The sequence below is a fragment of the Notolepis coatsorum genome (assembly GCF_963971535.1).
Source record: "Notolepis coatsorum genome assembly, chromosome: 2".
NCBI classification, from domain to species: domain Eukaryota; kingdom Metazoa; phylum Chordata; class Actinopteri; order Aulopiformes; family Paralepididae; genus Notolepis; species Notolepis coatsorum.
Genome location: NC_140166.1, coordinates 111,044,043 through 111,065,429, shown reverse-complemented (window position 1 = coordinate 111,065,429; position 21,387 = coordinate 111,044,043). Strand labels below are relative to the sequence as shown.

Below are 21,387 nucleotides of genomic sequence, written 5' to 3'. Positions count from 1 at the left end.
ATCTCCCGCCTCGACTACTGCAATGCACTGCTCGCTGGCCTCCCGGCCACTGCCACTAAGCCTCTTCAACTCATTCAGAACGCAGCGGCCCGCCTGATCTCAAACCTACCGAAGTCGGCCCATGTCACCCCACTTCTTAGGGACCTGCACTGGCTCCCCATTGCTGCACGAATCCGCTTCAAGGCCCTCGACCTAGCATACCGTGCGGCAAAGGGAACCGCTCCCGCCTACCTCCGGTCAATGGTCTCTAACTACACACCCTCAAGACCCCTACGCTCTGCATCTTCTGGCCGCCTCAGACCTACTCCTATCCAAGCTCCGGGAGGGTCATCAAAGAGAAGTCGCCTATTCTCAGTCCTTGCCCCACAATGGTGGAATGAACTACCCACCCCAGTTAGGACAGCCGAATCACGTCCAATCTTTCGCCGTCGACTAAAGACGCACTTCTTCAACCATTATCTGAATTAAAAAAAAAAAAAAAAAAAAAAAAAAATCTAACCCTAACTAACCGTACTGTCATGCACTTGTCCTAATAAACTAACCTACACTGTAGCACTCAACACTTTGATGAACATTGTTGCTCAGCTGATAGAGTTGTGCCCTTCCTGATGGCTTGTCGTACAGAACTTGTAAGTCGCTTTGGATAAAAGCGTCAGCTAAATGACTAAATGTAAATGTAAATGTAAATGTAGTGAACATGACATATTTATTACCTATGTTTATTATATAAATCAAACCAAAATCATTTTGAGGCTCCATGAACCAAATATAAGGCTACTAAACATTGTCAGAGTCTGGAAATGTATTTTTTCCAATCCATGCATCTGTAGCTGTTGTGATGTTACACAGTATGAAATGCAAACACATTTACAGCATCCTGTTTTCCTGGGTCTAACAAAAAATTCTGTAAACTTTGCAGACGAACTCTCACCTTGCACAGCTTTTTAAAAGGTTTTTCTGTGTCCATGTGCGTTTTAATCTTAACAGGTGGGCTACCGCGTCGGGCCGCCATGCCAGTGCGCTGAACGCATGCAAGCGGCTTGGGGTTGCATTTATCGCCAAACATATAATAGACTGTTTGAAAGATCTATTTGTTGCCGTTCGAATGCCACCTCACTCGACCAATTCTGTGCCTTGGTTCTCGAGTTACATGGCGATATGTCAGGCGAGCGTCTTTTTACGCACCGCAGTATTTATCATGAATTTATAAAAACGCCTTGTGCTGGACAAGGCGTGAAAAGAGGACATGTCCGGGCAAAAGAGGACGTTTGGTCACCCTAGCCATAGTGAAACTAACTTTCCTCAGCCAGTCACAGTGAAACTAACTTTCCTCAGTCAGCCATAATGAAACTAACTTTCCTCAGTCAGCCATAATGAAACTAACTTTCCTCAGTCAGCCATAGTGAAACTACCTTTCCTCAGCCAGCCACAGTGACTAATGGATTGTAATTGTCACCAGTGTAGAGTGGGTTTCAGTTGGGATAACTCCAGCATGCTGACCTTTCATGAACTCTGACAGAAGTATGCAAATCTTCTTCATGAGTCAAATATTACCTTATATTACCTTCTAGCAGGGCCGGACTGGGGAAATAATTCATACCGGGAGATATAGCGCGAAATATAGCCCCAATCAGGTCACGTTTTAAGTGGGGGGTCTGGGGGTCCCCCACCCGGAAAATGTTTGTTACAAAGACTTAATTTCCTGCATTCTGGTGAATTTTAGTGCGTGTGAATCACAAACTAATGAGCCAACAATTTCTTAGTACAATGTACTGTTATGAACCTCAAATAAAACTGTTGTGGCACTAGCAATGGTACTCTCTCCACCTTCAAAAAGAAAAAAGCAAGAGCACAACATATTTTTCTATTTACTATTATAATACAGTTAACCACTCTCTCCACCTATTCAAACAAGGCAAGAGCACAATACCATATTCACTTTACTGATGCACTACCCATCAACAGTTAAAATAGCCCTTTACACAAACATTAAATAACAGACCTTTCATTACAATACTATAATAACAGTAGCCACTGCCAGAATAGTGACACATGTATCACGTGTGGTGAGCACACGCATGCATGCACAACAAAGACAGAAGATTGCGTTGTCTCAATCATTTTAACTATAAAATGAGCTCAAAGTATGAGCTCACTGACTGAAATTTCCAACAAAAAGCATCAATTGTCAAATAATATTGATCACATTAACTAGACTAGATGTTTTTGAGGAAATTACAAAGGGGGAAACAACTTAACCCTTGTGTCTGATCAGATTCTTATTTTTTTTGATAACTTTGCAGTGATTATGTTTGTAGCCAATGTGGCAAAGGTGTGTAATCTTTGAATTATCTTGGAATTATTTTGACTCTCTCTTTCATAAATTGTTTATTCAACTTCAGCCCCAATCATAACCACCACATATTGTTTTTTGTAATGTCAGATTTAACAACTCCTTTTGGGAGTGTGCCATCTGCCATTCCATTCGCCGCCTCCACGGTCAATCAGTTGTATTGCCTGGTCCCGCCTCCACCAATCACAAGCGGCAGCACGGCTCCATTGTGTGTGTGTGTGTCCGCGTGAGGGAGAGAGTCAGATAGTTCTCCAACTCTGTCGCAGACAGTGAAATCCTGGTTGTTCCCCACCCACCTGGTTATCTAAAAACGATCGCGCCGCGCCGCCGCCACAACTAGAAACAATGGCCTGGCAAAAAATAATTATAATAATTATAATAAAAAAAATATATAATATTTTCTTTTTTATATCATTTTTATTTTTTTTATCTGTGCAGGCCAGGCCACCGGGAAAACTCCCGGTGCTCCCGATGGCCAGTCCGGGCCTGCCTTTTAGATAACATTCAGCTACTAGATATCGCACTAGAGCACCAGCTTGTCATTTTTCCAATCAGGTTAATTCCACGTGGGGAAATGGGAAATAGGGAGGGGATACATGTAACATGTAAACAACAACATTAATTTTGGACCCTCCACATTTTATTAAAATGATACATTCATTAATGTATCCTTATTTAATAATTTAATATAATAATTTAATATTTTATTCCACACCTTTCTAAAACCTCTGTGGATGTAGTATTGATTGATGATCTGTAGCCCATTTAAAGGATTATTTCACTTTACTAGAACTTGTCAAGTTTCAGCAATCTTACCTCTGTGTAGGTGCCTCTACCAGTAAGCTAGTGACCACTGCTGTCCCTGTCGTCCTCTGTCAACACCACCAGTCCTCCCAGGTGTCAGGCTCCTCATTCACATCCATTCATTTTGGTGACCTAGTCTAAATATTATACTTCTGAAGTATAAACAAACTATTGCTGTGCAGATTTCAACAGGCAATTCTTCATTATGTTTGTTTTGGCATTTGATGTGTCTTTAGTACTGTACCTTTGACACAGAAAAGTACAATACACATAAGGAAGTATATTGCTGTATAGTGTATTTATACATTAGAAGTATGATTAGGTTCTCAAAATGAATGGAAGTGAATGAGGAGCCTGACACCTGGGAGGAATGGTGGTGTTGACGACAGGGACAGCAGTGGTCACTAGTTTACTTGAAGATGACTATAGATAGAGGTAAGACCGCTGAGCTTTTGATGATTTCAGTTAAAAGTGAAATATCCCTTTAAGGAACATGCCATTGTCCTCTTCAATGAGTAATGGTTCCTTTTTAATAATCACTCACTCACTCACTCACTCACTCACTCACTCACTCACTCACTCACTCACTCACTCACTCACTCACTCACTCACTCACTCACTCACTCACTCACTCACTCACTCACACACACACACACACACACACACACACACACACACACACACACACACACACACACACACACACACACACACACACTTTCTCTCTCTTTCTCATTATATTGATTGTTTTTACTACAGGTCTGACATTGATTAATAACTTTTTCTCAAATGGATATGATTCAGCCGGCTGATTGGTTGAACCCTGACGTGTATGAATACTAATATTAGGAGTATCGCCCACACACAACCTTGGAAATAGGGAGGAGGGCAGACAGGACCTCACTCAGCAGACACAAGGGTGTGTTCTAACGAGGGGACAGGGAGGCAGACAGGACCTCACTCAGCAGACACAAGGGTGTGTTCTAACCAGGGGACAGGGAGCAGTCGAGGTAGAATCAGCTAAATGCTACATTTCTAGGGGAATATGTAGTTTGTAATTAACTACTGACACACCACAAACCACCTCTGTCAGTCATTTGTGCTAGTAGCCATCAGGCTCCACAACCATGGGCGCAGACTGCTGCCAATAACTGGAGAGCTAACGGCTGGTGAACTTGAGAACTTTTTAGACTGTTTGACTCTTAATTATAAACACTGCACGGACTCTAGTGTGTGTACTATCATCACTATTATTACTGACTGGTTGAATCCTGCCATTCCAATACTATTATCACTAGTATTACTATGTTCTATGGTCATTACTATTACTATTATCACCTCCTGTACCTCCCCCCACACTGATATGACACCTGAATTTTTCCAAGGGGATTAATAAACTTCACTTCACTTAACTACCTAAACTACATGACCCAAAGTACGTAGTTAACTACTGGAGAAGCTACTGAGATTTGAATGTTGTTAAACTACCAGTCAATGTAGTTAAACTAGTAATTGAACTACATGAAGTTAAAGGGGCATCTCTCTCTATCTCTCTCTCTATCCCTCTCTCTCTCTCTCTCTCTCTCTCTCTCTCTCTCTCTCTCTCTCTCTCTCTCTCTATCTCTCTCTATCTCTCTATCTCTCTCTCTCTCTCTCTATCCCTCTATCTATCTCTCTCTCTCTCCCAGGTTCTGCTCTGGTAGATATGGGGGATGCACTAAGGCAGATGTCTGATGTAAAAGATTCCTTGGACATTAATGTGAAACAGAACTTCATCGACCCTCTGCAGTCGTTGCAAGACAAAGACCTGAAGGAGATCACGGTTGGTTACCATAGCGATGACCCCGGAGGGCTTTCTTTATGGGATTATGGGTACAGAATTGAGGTGATGAGGTATGACACATGCATGTATTGAGCACCGCGCCGGCATCACTGAAGTGACCATAATCATCATAAAACACACGGCCGCAGTGTTCAAACTGTGGGGCAGGGGTCTAGAAAAAGTGAAGGTGTGTGCGTGTGCGTGTGTGTGTGTGTGTGTATGTCCCTAGTCGAGGGTGTTATGGCTTCTAAAGAGAGTTTTTCTATTGTTGTCTCCTCTCTAGAACCACCTGTAGAAGCGTGAGCGGCTCCGGTTAGACTTTGATCACAAGAAGACCCAGCTGTACGATACACAGAGTATATTGTACAATAGATGTGATCATTTATAGAATAATATTATATATTTAGTTTTCCTATTGTTTTCTCCCCTCCAGCACCACCTGAAGAAGCTTGAGGGGCGTCGGCTAGACTTCGACTACAAGAAGAAGCGCCAGGGGAAGATTCCCGATGAGGAGATCCGCCAGGCTGTGGAGAAGTTTGAGGAGAGCAAAGACCTGGCAGAGAGGAGCATGTTCAACTTCCTGGAGAACGATGTGAGTGACTGAACAGGGGACTTACAGGAGCACTAACATTAGAGTTTCACTAAGCCAGAACACAGATGCAGACACAAACAAGCAGAGACAATGTGAAATCAGAGTATAACCCAAATGTCGGGTGTATTTAATGAGAAAAGAAGAGTAACAGAATCCAGTCGCTAGACAGTCCAGGGAGTGAGCGGGTACAGGGTACTCCAACGAGCGGGGGGGGGGGGGCGGGTTGTAGCCAGGTGCGGGTACTCAGACTGTCCAGGGAGCGAGCAGGTACAGGGTAGTCAAACGAGCAAGGGGGTCGTAGCCAGGAGCGGCTATTCAGACAGTCCAGGGATGTTGTAGTGGCCGACTGTCATTCCTCCATGTGCTAACAGGCGTCCACGATGTGATGTAAATATGGAATGTCCCAAGTTGCTGCGGTTTACAGGGTTTTATTGTTGTCCAAAGGTGAATGATGGTGAATGAAGGGTTAAATCAGAACAGTTGTCAATTGCTCCATTTGTCAGTTCCAAACGGTGAGACAGGTAGGAACAATGTATCTTCACAACAGGTGCATGGGATTACGGTAATTTACTAGGCTACTTATAGAGATGGGGCTGTAATGGAGGCGGTGAGCCCCCTAGTGTTCAAACATAAATAAGACACTAGTCTAAGCAATAATAATAATGATATTAATAACCAAAACACTCATATGGCCTTTACAGATGTTCATGGAGAGAGTGGTCAGGCAGGCAGAGGTCTTTCACGGGAATCCAAGATGGGGGAACAGGGGGTAGAGCTAAGATTCAAGATTCAAGATTGTTTATTGTCATGTGCACAGTTAAACAGACAGTTTGCCATACAATGAAAATTGTACTTTGCTAGTCCGCCCTTCACACAAAATCACACAATACTTAACTTAAACATATTTTTTAATTAGTGCTGTCAATAGATTATTATTTTTTTAATAATTAATCTCACCATTTTCTGTAATTAATCTAGATTAATCTAGATAAAAAATTGCATTTGGAGGAGCTGGCATTCACGAGCCTGATGGCCTGTGGGTAGAAACTGTTTGTCAGTCTCGTAGTTCTGGCTTTCAGACTCCTGTATCGCCTGCCTGATGGCAGGAGGTTGAAGAGTCTGTGCTGGGGGTGTGTACTGTCCTTAATTATGTTATGTGCTCTCCTGTTGGCCCTGGTAGAGTAAATGTCCTGCAGTGAGGGCAAGGCTGCTCCAGAGATGTACTGAGCAGCCAGGCAGGAACTGTGAGCAAAAGGAGGACAAGGACGTTAGAAGCACAATTGAACACGGACTGATAAATAGAACAAGGCATGAGAATACGGACTGACTGGAAATAAGGAACTACGATCTGGCAGCCTCATGACATCTGGGCCAGGTCTAAGTAGGGTTGGTAATCAGCTGGTAGATGTCACTCAGCTGCTCCTCCGGGTGACACACACCTGCACCCCATCCTGTAATCAGAGCGAGAAAGAGGAAGAGAGGGAGAGTAGGTAGGTCAGGAGAGTGGGAGAACCAAGGGTATTAGAGGGTGGGAAGCCTGGAGGACTGGAGGCGCATGACATTATTATTATCAAAGCAAAGAAGCTATTCTCGGTCCTCACTCCACAATGGTGGAACAAACTCCCCATCACAGTCAGGAGGACAGCTGAAAGCCGGCAGAGAACACACCTCTTCAAACAATATCTTAAATAAAATAAAAATAATAACCTTCTTACAATATGTACTAGTATGTACCTTACTACTGTGCTACTATACTTATACTACTACATATCATGCTACATTATGTCTATACTATTATGCTATACTACTATGCACTCTGCAGCTACAGATGGAGCATAATAGAGCGTCGCCTTTTCTGCCGTCGACGGTGGCCAGATCTGTTATGCACAATAACAATATTCAACCAGTAGGGGGCGCTCAGGTTACACCACTTTTCGTCTCTCCCGACTGGATTTAGCTAAAGTTTGATTGATCAACAAGAAGAGTTCTCAATGTTTCTGCATTTCAGCAGATCTTAGTTAGAACATGATTAAATACTGTAGTGTTGCTGTGTTTACTGTGTATGAAGTAGACTTGTGGGGACTGTAATGTAATCAAATCATTGTGATCAGGAAAGGTGACAACAGATTGAGGCGAGGTGAATAAACGACTAGTGAGGTAAAATGTTGTGCCTTAATGTAATCTTATGATTTATACAATACTGTTTGTATAATTTATCTGTACATATCATACATAAATATCAGCTCTACTACACTACTCTACAGTCTAGTCTCTGAGTTTGTATCAAGAGCTCAGTCACTCAACCAGAGAATGAAAACATGTCTCCATTCTGATTTCATATTTACATTTGACATTTTCTACATAATTATTTTCTTTTACATATTTCCTAATTTTGGAGGTGTTGCTGTCACCTATAATATAATGTCAGTCACTTACTGTGTGTGTGTGTGTGTGTGTGTGTGTGTGTGTGTGTGTGTGTGTGTGTGTGTGTGTGTGTGTGTGTGTGTGTGTGTGTGTGTGTGTGTGTGTGTGTGTGTGTGTGTGTGTGTGTGTGTGTGTGTGTGTGTGTGTGTGTGTGTGTGTGTGTGTGTGTGTGTGTGTGTGTGTGTGGGGGGGGACAGGTAGAGCAGGTGACCCAGTTGTCGGCACTGATCGAGGCAGCGTTAGAGTACCATCGACAGTCCTCTGAAATCCTAGGGGACCTCAGTGGGAAACTACAGAAGAGGTAAATAACAGACACACACACAAGATGGACCTCGTATCTATATAATCCTAAATAACAGACACACCACATACATGCATACATTAGATTAGATTGAATTGTATTGTCATTGCACAGCACAGTACAAAGTACAATGTACAGTACAAAGAGTGCAAAGTAAGAGTACAGTGTATAACAATATACAGGACATGTGTTTAATATACAGTGTATATACAGTAATGTACAGTGTAACGATTAAATGTAATATAATATATATAACAAAGTTACTGAGTAAATATGTTAATCTGATATATGTACAGTATTATTATGTACAGTGATACAAGTATACATATCCTATGGTAGTAACTAGTAAGCCATACCGGTTAGTGGTATAACTAATAAGAGTAGGTATGGGATATATATATAGTATATATAGCATGTACAGTGCACAGAGTGGGTATGTATACAGGTATGTAAACAGGAATATATGCAGATATATTCATACAGATGGGACGGATAGTATAATATCATGGTATATTAAGAAAAGATCAAGAGTAATTTCAGGAGGGGAGTTTTTAGTCTGTTACAGTGCCACTCTGGTTAGATGCCAACTTATTTCCCTTGTACTTATGCTCTACAATGACAATACATTTTAATCTAATCTAATCTAATATTCTATAATAAGCTTTCTATATCATCATATGTCACCGTCCGTTCCCTCCAGGATCTCCACAGCCAGCAGTCAACCCAAGAGAGAGTTCAAACCAAAGACATCCATCATGTCCAGCATCGAGAACATCGACAACAACCAGCAGAATGGCCTGTCCTACAGCTCCTCCATCAGGTCCTCAGGTAGGCCTAGTGTAGGTGTCCTACAGCTCCTCCATCAGGTCCTCAGGTAGGCCTAGTGTAGGTGTCCTACAGCTCCTCCATCAGGTCCTCAGGTAGGCCTAGTGTAGGTGTCCTACAGCTCCTCCATCAGGTCCTCAGGTAGGCCTAGTGTAGGTGTCCTACAGCTCCTCCATCAGGTCCTCAGGTAGGCCTAGTGTAGGTGTCCTACAGCTCCTCCATCAGGTCCTCAGGTAGACCTAGTGTAGGTGTCCTACAGCTCCTCCATCAGGTCCTCAGGTAGGTCCAGTGTACAGTGGGTGTCCTACAGCTCATCATCCATCAGTCCCTCAGGTACTTATACTACAGCCCCTCCTCCAGTATTTAGCTCCTCCTAAATCCATTTTTAAATAATCACAAATTGGGATTTGGAAGGATGAGGTGTAATTCAATTGTTATTCTTATTGTCAACATAGCCTATGAAAAGACCAAAACCTACAATGCATTTCTTCCACTTACAAGTATGGTCCATCCAGCCATCGCCAGATTATAGTTCATATCCAGAAGTCATAGAACTCCATTGTTGTAAAACAAGTATTGGTTAAAACAGTACAAAACAACCATACTGTTGCTTTGGTCATCATCATCCATCGTGAATATGGGCATTGTACTTTTTAGTACAAGTATTACATTCATAATTCTCAATTTAAGGCCTTAACAGGTATTACAAAGTCTTAAATTACATTTGCACAGGTATTACATTTTTGGGGGGGCAGCCCAGCTGTCGGGAGTTGAAATAATATTAAATATATTAAATGTTTTTGTATTCAAGTCGTTGTTTTTTTACGAGGCTACCGGGAGCTTGGTGTGCGAGAGCTTGTATGGAACACACAAGAATTTTTATTGGCAAGTGCAGCCACCAGTTCAGTGTCGCTAGGTGTTTTTCTTTGCTAGTATGGTCATGCAATTGGTATTAAATTCTGCTCTAAATGCTCTAAGCTAAATGTAAATGCTTGTACAGTAGGTTTTCTTCTGTTCATTGGCTGTGCTTAACCTTGCACGGCAGCTGGCTTCTATTTGTCAGGTTTCAAGTTATGCGCTTGTGCCTGAACCACAGTTATTTGGACCAATCAGTATTTTATCTTTTTTTTTACTGCCAGCCCTATTCCATACAGTTTCTGAGGAAGACTTCCCAGATGAGTCTGGAGACCATGTGGCGGATCAGGACAGGCTATGTTGACAATAAGAAACAATTAAAATTACCCTGGCCTCATCCTTTAATACAGATATCTATTTTTAGAACTCGATTTGATTTGATCTCCGTTGCCTGGTTACCTGTCATCCGAGTGTCGTCAGCTCCATGTCATTGTTTTGTCCTTTGAGTCATGGTTTCTTTTTTTTTTCACCCCTTGCAGACATCCAGATCAACCACACAGTCAATGGCAAAAGTAGGTATTCCTTCAACCTATGAGCTTTTGTGTAACTCTATGTGTGCTTGATAGAAATAGGTATAGAACAGACATTCCCACGCACATCACTGCTCTGAGAAACGGATTGGGAAATAATGAAACTGGGGACCTGTGTGTCTCATGACAAGCCACTAGCTAGAAGCACTATTGGACCAGAGGTTGCATTGCCTGCCTTGCTCTGATCTCTGGGCACTTCAAATCTTCACTTTGGAGCAGACATTACATTAGGCTACTTTGTTACTATGTATTCTCTTTGTAATAATAATAATAATAATAATGCATTTTATTTATAAGGCGTCTTTCAACAATTTAAGTTAATTTATAATCACAATCCATTCAAAAATAAAATCAGACAAAAAATAAAATCAGACATACACCTGCCTAAACAGGTGGGTTTTAAATACAAAATATTAAAAATAGATATTAGGCTACTTTGTTACTATTTATTATCTTTGTAGCAGACATTAGGCTACTTTGTTACTATTTATTATCTTTGTAGCAGACATTAGGCTACTTTGCTACTATTTATTATCTTTGTAGCAGACATTAGGCTACTTTGTTACTATTTATTCTCTTTGTAGCAGACATTAGGCTACTTTGTTACTATGTATTCTCTTTGTAGCAGACATTAGGCTACTTTGTTACTATTTATTATCTTTGTAGCGGACATTAGGCTACTGTGTTACTATTTATTCTCTTTGTAGCAGATATTAGGCTACTTTGTTATTATTTATTCTCTTTGTAGCAGATATTAGGCTACTTTGTTACTATGTATTCTCTTTGTAGCAGACATTAGGCTACTTTGTTACTATGTATTCTCTTTGTAGCTGACATTAGGCTACTTTGGCTAAGCAGGCTACTGTGGATATAGAATCAAAGGACTAGCTTGGCTGAGTGAATGAGTAGGCTACTGTAAATATAGAATCATAAATGACTAGCTTGGCTGAATGAGTAAGCTACTGTAGATATAGAATCATAAAGGACTAGCCTGGCTGAATGAGTAGGCTACTGTAAATATATAATCATCACCACATATAAGGTTATTTTAAGATGACGTCTTCCAAAGACATACAGTAAGCAAACATCATCTTGTCCAATAACCACCACCAGTACGTCATCCCGCCCACGATGCTTCCTAAAGCCAGGGACGGACCCCTGATGCTTGAATCCATGGAAGACAGGCGCTTGTTTCTATCTATTTATTATTCTATATATCTATCTAGGATTAATTCCAGGTTGGTTTCTTACTGCTAGCTGTGTCCCTTGGTCTCTATTGTGATTGTTCCCAATGCTGTCAGGGCCCTGTTTCATGTACGTGGTTCAACTAAGTCGATCAAGATGTCCATTATCCAGCTTCAGTTAACCCGATGTTCGAAGCCGGGATTTTCCTGTTTCACAAAGGTGGATTCAGTCTCGTTAACTCAAGCCAGACTTGCGAGTCAGGCTAAATGCGCGCGGCCGTTTTAGGTGAAAAGCCAGCACGTATCGATGGCAGAGATCCTGATTCTCAACGGCATTGATTGATTAATTGATTTAAGACTTTATTGACAGATTGCAATACGGCTCAATCGCCTCGCCGACAAGTTAAATGCGTTATCTATAGGCTAATTCTAAGTCCCTCATTACCTCAATCAATCAGATTATATTTCTTTAAACTTGCCTGCTGGATTGAATAATCAAATGAGATCTTGCTAGCGAAAATGATTAGTTAACTGTTATACAGAATTACGATACGGCTCTCTTACCCATTGATTGATGTATAGTCAATCTTTTACTTATCTTCTCTGTGGTGTAACGGGTTCTTCTTTTGACTTTCACACGGACGACCGGGGTTCAAGACCCTAGTCTTTTCCTTCTTTTTGCAATATAGGAATAATTCAATTTGGTGCACGTTGAGAGCTATATAAAGAATGACATCCTCAATGCATGTAGATTTATAATATTTTAACTTAAAACCAGGCTACTTTGGCGTATAATCATTAATATTATATTCAAAAAAATCATATTGGAAAGACCGGGATTTGAACCCGGGTCGCTGGATTGGCAGGCTTGAGCACTACCGCTGGGCCACTGGGCCAGATGGGATAAATTCATTGTTTATACATTAATGAACAAGAGACCCGTGTTTAGAATATCCTTTGTTTTGAATGAAGTTTATCTCTTTATCCTCATTCATTAATGTGACGTCAACGGCTCATTCAATTTCTCAAATCCGTCAAACAGCGCATCTCATCAGACATCTTAATCCCAGTTACAATTAAAATAACCACATCATGTGTACATTGCACGAGCGAGCGCCACCGTCGCCACGGTATATATAACGTGCATTATTTAGGACAAAGTGAATTTAATATCAGCATTTTGGGTCTATTTTACATTTCAAAAGCCCCCTCTGGAAGAATGGAGCACAAAAACGTAATTCAGAATGGTATAATGCAGATCGTAGACTGTGGGAATAGTTTCAGGAAACGGGCTGTCACTTCTTTGCGGGGGCGTGGCGATAGTTCAGGCTAACTTGAACTTGAACTCTGCTTTCGACCAGGCTCAAACTTTTGGATATGTTGTCATGGTGATTTGGAAAATCCACGTATATGAAACCGGAAAGTCCGGCTAACCCAGTTATCCAGCTAAAGTTATCCGGCTAACTCAGTTATCCAGGTACAAGAAACAGGGCCCAGGGCATTTTAGAGAGGCTGAATATAGAAACTGTTCCCCCTCAGTTTGGCATGTCTCTGGTGAAGCTCATGTCTCTACTCAAGTGTAACTCAAATGATAACGCCACTGTTTTTAACCTATTTTTCTATAATTTGGAGTCATGCAGACAAATAGGGACCAGATTATTTTGAATGTGTCCAGTATTGAGTGAGCTTGCCTCAGCTGGCTGCCGTGAGCCGGGCTGCACTGTGATATATTGTACCCATCAAAAAACGTCCAACAATAGTGCACATTGCTGGCACTGGCTGTTATGAGAACATGATATCAACCCACTTCTAACCCCAGCCAGAAGTCTCTCTCTGTAATCCCTCCAGGGAGGATTTCACCCTTATAAATTGTAACATCAGCATGTTTCTATGAATGGCGATGGCCAGCGATTTGGTCGTTTTTGCGTGGGAGTAAGGGATTCACGCCCGCCAGCACACAACAAACACCTGTAGGAGCGAATACAAAGCTGCTGGAACCCATTCAGAGACTCAAAGCAAATCCATGAATACAACTCACTCAACAGCATTAACCATTTAGACAAGATGACTCAGAGTCTAGTATTTCATTACCAGACCTATTTCCACACTTTGTTTAAGATAAGATAAGATATTACTTTATTGATTGACTGGGAAATGTGGGCGTCATACAGTAGCAGCATGGGGGAGGGGAGGTACAGGTATGGACAGGGTAATAGAATAAATAAATATAGGTAATAACATTTTATCTGAATATAAAAATATGAGAAAAATAAACGGTATATACAAGGTGCAAGTGAGGGTCTGTATCCTAACTGGCATTATGTATGTTATACGTTGTAGTCCATGCAGGTTTTGGTGGTTAAGAGTCAGAAACACTTAGTGGTCAGACATTCCTAATAGTTCTGGAGTTCTGCAGCCATTAGTTCTCCAGCTGCTGGCAGCGGTCCATGCCCACGGTTGTGGAGCCTGATGGCCGCTGGCACAAAGGACTGGCCGAGATGTTTTAGCACGGTGCCACCAGGTGGAGAGGGGTCACACCAGGGCTCATGTTTAAATAGTCCACTGCTCTACTGCCCTCTGGTGGTAATGGTCAGCTATGACCAGTAATATTAGACTGCACTCAGGCTGGGTGAGGCTCGATGCAGAGGACTGAAAATAATTCCAGTGATCTTGAAAATGTATAATTTATTCACATCGCACTATACCGGTTGCTAAATGTCTATTCCTGGATTCTAACTGCTGCTCTGAGCTGGTTCAGTATCACTCTGTAGGGTTAAACATATAAATAAGTTATATGCTATTTCAGTGATTTTCTGGTCACCACGATGCTGGTAGTAACCATGATATGATGGAAATACCATGATATTAACATTAACATTATTGTGGTTTAAATTGTAATATACCGTGGTATTATGGTTATAGATACATTGATGTACATTGTGCCATGGCAGTACCACAGTAATTGATTTATACAATGGCCGGTGCCACCATGGTAAAACTGAAATTACATCAGATATTATTACTGTAATATTACTGCTCGATTGACTGGTATAGACACAGTGGATCCCAGTGTCAGGACAGCCTGGTATAGACACAGTGGATCCCAGTGTCAGGACAGCCTGGTATAGACACAGTGGATCCCAGTGTCAGGACAGCCTGTTATAAACACAGTGGATCCCAGTGTCAGGACAGCCTGTTATAGACACAGTGGATCCCAGTGTGAGGACAGCCTGTTATAAACACAGTGGATCCCAGTGTGAGGACAGCCTGGTATAAACACACAGTGGATCCCAGTGTCAGGACAGCCTGTTATAGACACAGTGGATCCCAGTGTGAGGACAGCCTGTTATAAACACAGTGGATCCCAGTGTCAGGACAGCCTGTTATAGACACAGTGGATCCCAGTGTCAGGACAGCCTGGTATAAACACAGTGGATCCCAGTGTCAGGACAGCCTGGTATAAACACAGTGGATCCCAGTGTCAGGACAGCCTGGTATAAACACAGTGGATCCCAGTGTCAGGACAGCCTGGTATAAACACAGTGGATCCCAGTGTCAGGACAGCCTGGTATAGACACACAGTGGATCCCAGTGTCAGGACAGCCTGGTATAGACACAGTGGATCCCAGTGTCAGGACAGCCTGGTATAAACACAGTGGATCCCAGTGTCAGGACAGCCTGGTATAGACACACAGTGGATCCCAGTGTTAGGACAGCCTGGTATAAACACAGTGGATCCCAGTGTCAGGACAGCCTGGTATAGACACAGTGGATCCCAGTGTCAGGACAGCCTGTTATAAACACAGTGGATCCCAGTGTTAGGACAGCCTGGTATAAACACAGTGGATCCCAGTGTTAGGACAGCCTGTTATAGACACACAGTGTCCATCTACAGCAGGGGTAGGCAACCTTAGGCACGCGTGCCTATTGCACGCGGGGGCATTTGCATAGGCACAGGGGGCAGAATAAAAAAAAAAAAATCATTTTTTTTTTTTTTTTTTAAATATTATAGTGAAATATTTTGCACTGTTGTCGCATTTATCTTGTTGAAATCCTCCCACAGGTTCTTTTTACTACCACATATTTAATTGAGACCCTTTATTTGTTTATTATTTCAATTTAGCTGGAAATACATTGCTACATCATTCAGTAACATTTGCAGAGCCTTATAACAAAAACATTATTACGGTCACCATTGTGACCAGTGGGATTAATCAACACATTTTATTATTTATTTTTCTATTTCATTGAACATTGCACATGTTAAAAGCAATTTTCTTTACTCAAAATGTGAGTATTACCAAGTCAACTTGTGTTCTTAAAATGACAATAAACATAGTTTTATTAGGTTGAAATAATGTGGTTGTGTACTTATTTTTCTGTTAACTTATTATGGATTGAAAACTGAAAACCTTAATGCACAGTTACTGAACTCAATATTTTTAAGTTCTGGTAACTTATTATTATTTATTTTTTTACAGTGTAGTCTTGCGATCAATCAAAACTTATTTACACAATATACCTCACATTCACCCTCCATTCACATCCTGGTGTTCTCCATTAGGGCTGTAGGTGGAGCTATGACAGCACACGTACAGTACACACACCGATGGTGTGTGATGTGTCCAAAAATGAATGGGCAAATGTGAGTGAAATGGTCGCACTGTATGCAGCTGTTGTCTGCATTGCATTCCCCCCCCCCCACTCAGATTTAGGGTTGATACAACCATCATAATAATATTGTTAATAATAACAATAACAATAATGATGTAATAATGTAAAATTACGATGCATGGAATATTGTTGAGGCACACTAGTTACAACTATATTTCAAATAGGCACTCCATGTCAAAAAGGTTGCTGACCCCTGATCTACAGTAACCATGATTGCTGTTGCCTTGCCCATGTCTGTCTGTGTCTGGCCTCATCATCATCCCATAATATGTGTCCATGTTTCATCCAGCTGATCACCTCACCGCATGGCCTGAGAACCCTGCTACTAATGGCAACATTATTCGTGAGTAATACACACACACACACATATATATATACATCAGTGTTTCCCATACTTACATATTGTTGGCAGCCTACCACTATATCAAACAGACCCTCCACAATATCAAACAGACCCTCCACGATATCAAACAGACCCACCACAATATCAAACAGACCCACCACGATATCAAACAGACCCTCCACAATATCAAACAGACACACCACAATATCAAACAGACCCACCACGATATCAAACAGGCCCACCACGATATCAAACAGACCCACCACTATATCAAACAGACCCTCCACAATATCAAACAGACACACCACAATATCAAACAGACACACCACGATATCAAACAGACCCTCCACGATATCAAACAGACCCACCACGATATCAAACAGACCCTCCACAATATCAAACAGACACACCACAATATCAAACAGACCCACCACGATATCAAACAGACCCACCACAATATCAAACAGACCCACCACGATATCAAACAGGCCCACCACGATATCAAACAGACCCTCCACAATATCAAACAGACACACCACAATATCAAACAGACACACCACGATATCAAACAGACACACCACAATATCAAACAGACCCACCACGATATCAAACAGGCCCACCACGATATCAAACAGGCCCACCACGATATCAAACAGGCCCACCACGATATCAAACAGACCCTCCACAATATCAAACAGACCCACCACAATATCAAACAGACCCACCACGATATCAAACAGGCCCACCACAATATCAAACAGACCCACCACGATATCAAACAGGCCCACCACAATATCAAACAGACCCACCACGATATCAAACAGACCCACCACAATATCAAACAGACCCACCACGATATCAAACAGACCCACCACGATATCAAACAGACCCACCATGATATCAAACAGACCCACCACAATATCAAACAGACCCACCACGATATCAAACAGACCCTCCACAATATCAAACAGACCCACCACGATATCAAACAGACCCTCCACAATATCAAACAAGCCCACCACAATATCAAACAGGCCCACCACGATATCAAACAGACCCACCACGATATCAAACAAACCCACCACAATATCAAACAGACCCACCACAATATCAGACAGTCCCACCAAAAATAGGTTTTCCAGATGTGTACACTATTAACAACGCTTGTTTAGCCTGTACCTAGCCTTGTTCCTTTCTATGTTTTGATTATGTGTCTCTTGGTACATACATGTTTTTATTCATCTCATCCTGTTAATTTGGCTCTGTGTTGCTATAAATTTGGTCCTTAACTCAATGGAGGCCAAAACCCGAGATAATAACTCACCAGCGGTTGGGCGCCAGACCCGAGATTTCTCGGGTTTTGGTCGTTTATTCCTTTATTCTATATTTGTATTCATTATTCATCCAGGGACCTTGGTGTTACCATAGGGAATGAGTCTGAGATCGCCATAGTGCAATACCGGCCGCATCCAGCTAGACGGCGGTATCGAGCACCCTTTGTAACCTTGTATCTTGGCCTGTGTAATGGCCAAATGTCTCCGGTCTTACTTTTCCTTGTCGGGCGAGTGGAGCGGTTCTCCCGGTTACCATATGTTGTGGTGGGTTATGTCGTGGACCAAATGGACATCGGATGTACCAGATGGCGATCAAACAATTGGAATATTATTTTTGGAATACTCCCGATCACAGGTAAGGACTATCTGATGTAAATTTTAGCTTGATCGTGCAATGCTTTTATACCGATCGGGCTGATAAGCGTTTTTAGTGTTCAATACGAATGTTGTTACTGGCAATCAAATAATCAGAAACGACCCCCCCCCCCCCCCCCCCCCCCTTTCATGCATTCATGAAGATTTGATTTGGGAATAATAACGTGTACAGGCAAGAAACGGCAACGTTTATAGTAGAATTGACGTATAACTCAGCATTTCGGGAATTACCCCAGACCGCTCTAAAACCATACTTATATTCACCACGGTATAACACTGGAACGTATGGATGGAAAAATACATTATTTTTCACATATTGAACGATGATGTCAAATGGGCCATAGTATTGTATCCATAGCTATAATATAGAATATAGTTATAGCTCTACAAACAAGGTGACACACTCCTATCTTTAAAAGCGTGGCCTTGCTATGACGGGCTCCGTCTAATAGCTGGCGCTGAATGAGTTAATGACCTGCCTGGTTAGAATAAAGACAAAATTGTCATGGGTAAGGGTGAATGTAGGACCCAAATGCAGACAAGGGGAGACGCAGACAAGGGGAGACGGCTTCAAGTCCAAGGGGTATTTAATAACAAAAGGAATAAAGCAGAACAAGGAACAAAACCAACAAAACAAAACCTCTTAGTTAAAACTGGAAGAGGGGGGGAAATGTAACACAAAACACAAACTCTAACAACTAACGGGAACACTTACTAACACGAGGAACCTGGAGACATGGAACGACAGCGTAATACAGACAAGCAAAGACAATGAACCGACACAGAGAACAGGAAACGAAAGGTTATCCTATAACCTAGTTATATGAATACTGGCAGAGCGTCTCGCTCTTTGCCATTATGAGATAACTCTTATCTCCTAGCACCTACTGTGCTCATGAACAAACAATTTGCACTCACATGCACGTGACCAGGCCACGCCCCCACGTCCTGCTATAAGACGCCGGACATGGTCACACTCTACCTTCCTCGGAAAAAACACTGAAAACCCAACCAAGGGACCTCAGGGCGCTAAGAGCGAGACGCTCTGCCAGTATTCATATAACTAGGTTATAGGATAACCTTTCGTTATATTATCATACTGGTCATCGCGTCTCGCTCTTTGCCATTATGAGATATGGGACAGAGCAGACGTGTGACCCGACAAGTGTACCCCCTCAGGGGGTCCGTAAGCCCCACTACCAGGGAGGAGGGTAGTCCCGTCCACCCGCCCGTCCTAACGAAGGGGGGGAGGCAGTCAACTCCACCAAAGTGCGTAAAAATGGGGAACCAAAGACCCCTGAAAACACACAGTACAGGCGGGACCACGTGTGACACAGCACCCCGGCGTGGCACACACCCACACACCCCTGCTAGCCCACCAACTGGCGGGACGCAGGGGAGGTCCCAGACCTCAGAACCGCCTGGGAGACAGAACCCCCAGTCATGTCCATGAGGTAAAACTTAACGAAGGGACCCGGGGAGGACCAGGAGGCCGCAGCACAGATGTCCTCCACGAGGCCCCCCCTAACACGAGTGGAGTGCGCCCTGACACCCCCAGGGGGGGCCTGTCCAGCCAACGTGTAGCAAAGGGCAATGCCCTCGTACAACCAATGTGACAGGCGCTGCTTGGACAGTGCCTTACCTGCGCGAGGGCCACCGTAACAAACAAACAGTTGATCGGCAGCCCTGAGATCCTGTGTCAGACTGAGGTAAACCCCCAAAGCACGGACAGGACACGACAGATGAAGGCTCGCCTCTAACCCACTAGCGTGAGGAGGCGGATGAAACGCCTGAATCACAATATCCCTGGAGCGAAAAGAGCTCCGGATATTCTTTGGCACGAAGACTGGATTAAGCCTCAGAGTCACACCGCTATTTGCCCGAATAGACAGGCACTCAGGCCGCACCGAGAGAGCACACAGCTCACCCACGCGCTTAGCGTTGGTGAAGACCGTGACGTGTGACAGCCTGCAGCCCATGGCGATCCCGCTGGTGAGGGTACCAGTCCTCCCCCAGTGGACGAGATCCCCCAGTATTGACATGGGAACCTTCAGTCGTTTCCACTTGCCTCCCACCAGGTCTATTTTCATACTGGAAAACCACCTCTGTATCCTCCTCATGAAGAGGAGGCCAAGAGGGACCACAGAGTGAGCAGATGCCATCATACCGAGCAGGCGCATCACAGACAGCGCCGTAACCGTCCTGCTAGGACGGAGCCCCCTGAGCGCACCGAGAATATCCACTCGCCACATGAGGGTTGCCCTCATGGGCCTTGAGCTTAGAACCAAGCCCAAGTACTCCAACTGTTGACTGGGAAGAGGAGTACTCTTCTTCCAGTTCACAGCAAAACCCAGACTGGTGAGGAATTCCACCACCAGTCTGGTATGAGACCTGGTGACCTCCTCCTCGGCTGAGGAGCAGAATGTCGTCGAGATAGAAAATAACTTGTATCCCCTGACGACGTAGAGGCTCCAGCGCGGTCTCTACGCACTTGGTGAATGTGCGAGGGGCCAGAGAATAGCTGAACGGCAGCCTCTGGTATTCGTACGCTACACCCTGAAAGAGGAAGCGAAGGAATTTCCTGTGAGGAGGGAAGATCCTATCGGATCGGATCGGGATCCGATCGGGATGTGAAAGTAACTGAGGGGTACAATTCCCTGACTGTATTACTAGATATGATACTTACTACCACTACCTTTGTACTTAATATTCGGCCACCCAGTACTCGGCATAAATATATTATGATAAACACTCTCACGTAGATGAAACGGATCCAACACAAATGTACGAAGTCGAAGTATGTATTTATTCCTACACAGCAATGGTGTGTAGAGCAAGCACTTAATCACTTAATTACATTTATGAATTGCAATAGTATGCACTTTTATGGCAAAGAGTATTCGTTGGTATA

General features: G+C 42.9%; 1 protein-coding gene across 3 annotated transcripts in view; it reads left to right on the top strand.

The window, feature by feature from the left end:
- Nucleotides 1-21,387, top strand: part of sh3gl3a (SH3-domain GRB2-like 3a) — a gene marked incomplete at its 3' end in the record, with an annotated part of 247,251 nt that overhangs the window by 211,903 nt on the left and 13,961 nt on the right. Inside the window, exons 5-9 of one of the 3 annotated variants that reach the window (XM_084337947.1) lie at nt 4,846-4,979; nt 5,413-5,571; nt 8,193-8,296; nt 8,997-9,124; nt 10,516-10,548. In XM_084337947.1, coding sequence (XP_084194073.1) covers nt 4,846-4,979; nt 5,413-5,571; nt 8,193-8,296; nt 8,997-9,124; nt 10,516-10,548 — 558 coding nt within the window. Of the gene's footprint in view, nt 1-4,845; nt 4,980-5,412; nt 5,572-8,192; nt 8,297-8,996; nt 9,140-10,506; nt 10,549-21,387 lie in introns of all 3 variants that reach the window. The other 2 variants (XM_084337946.1, XM_084337948.1) reach the window with 2 other exon arrangements.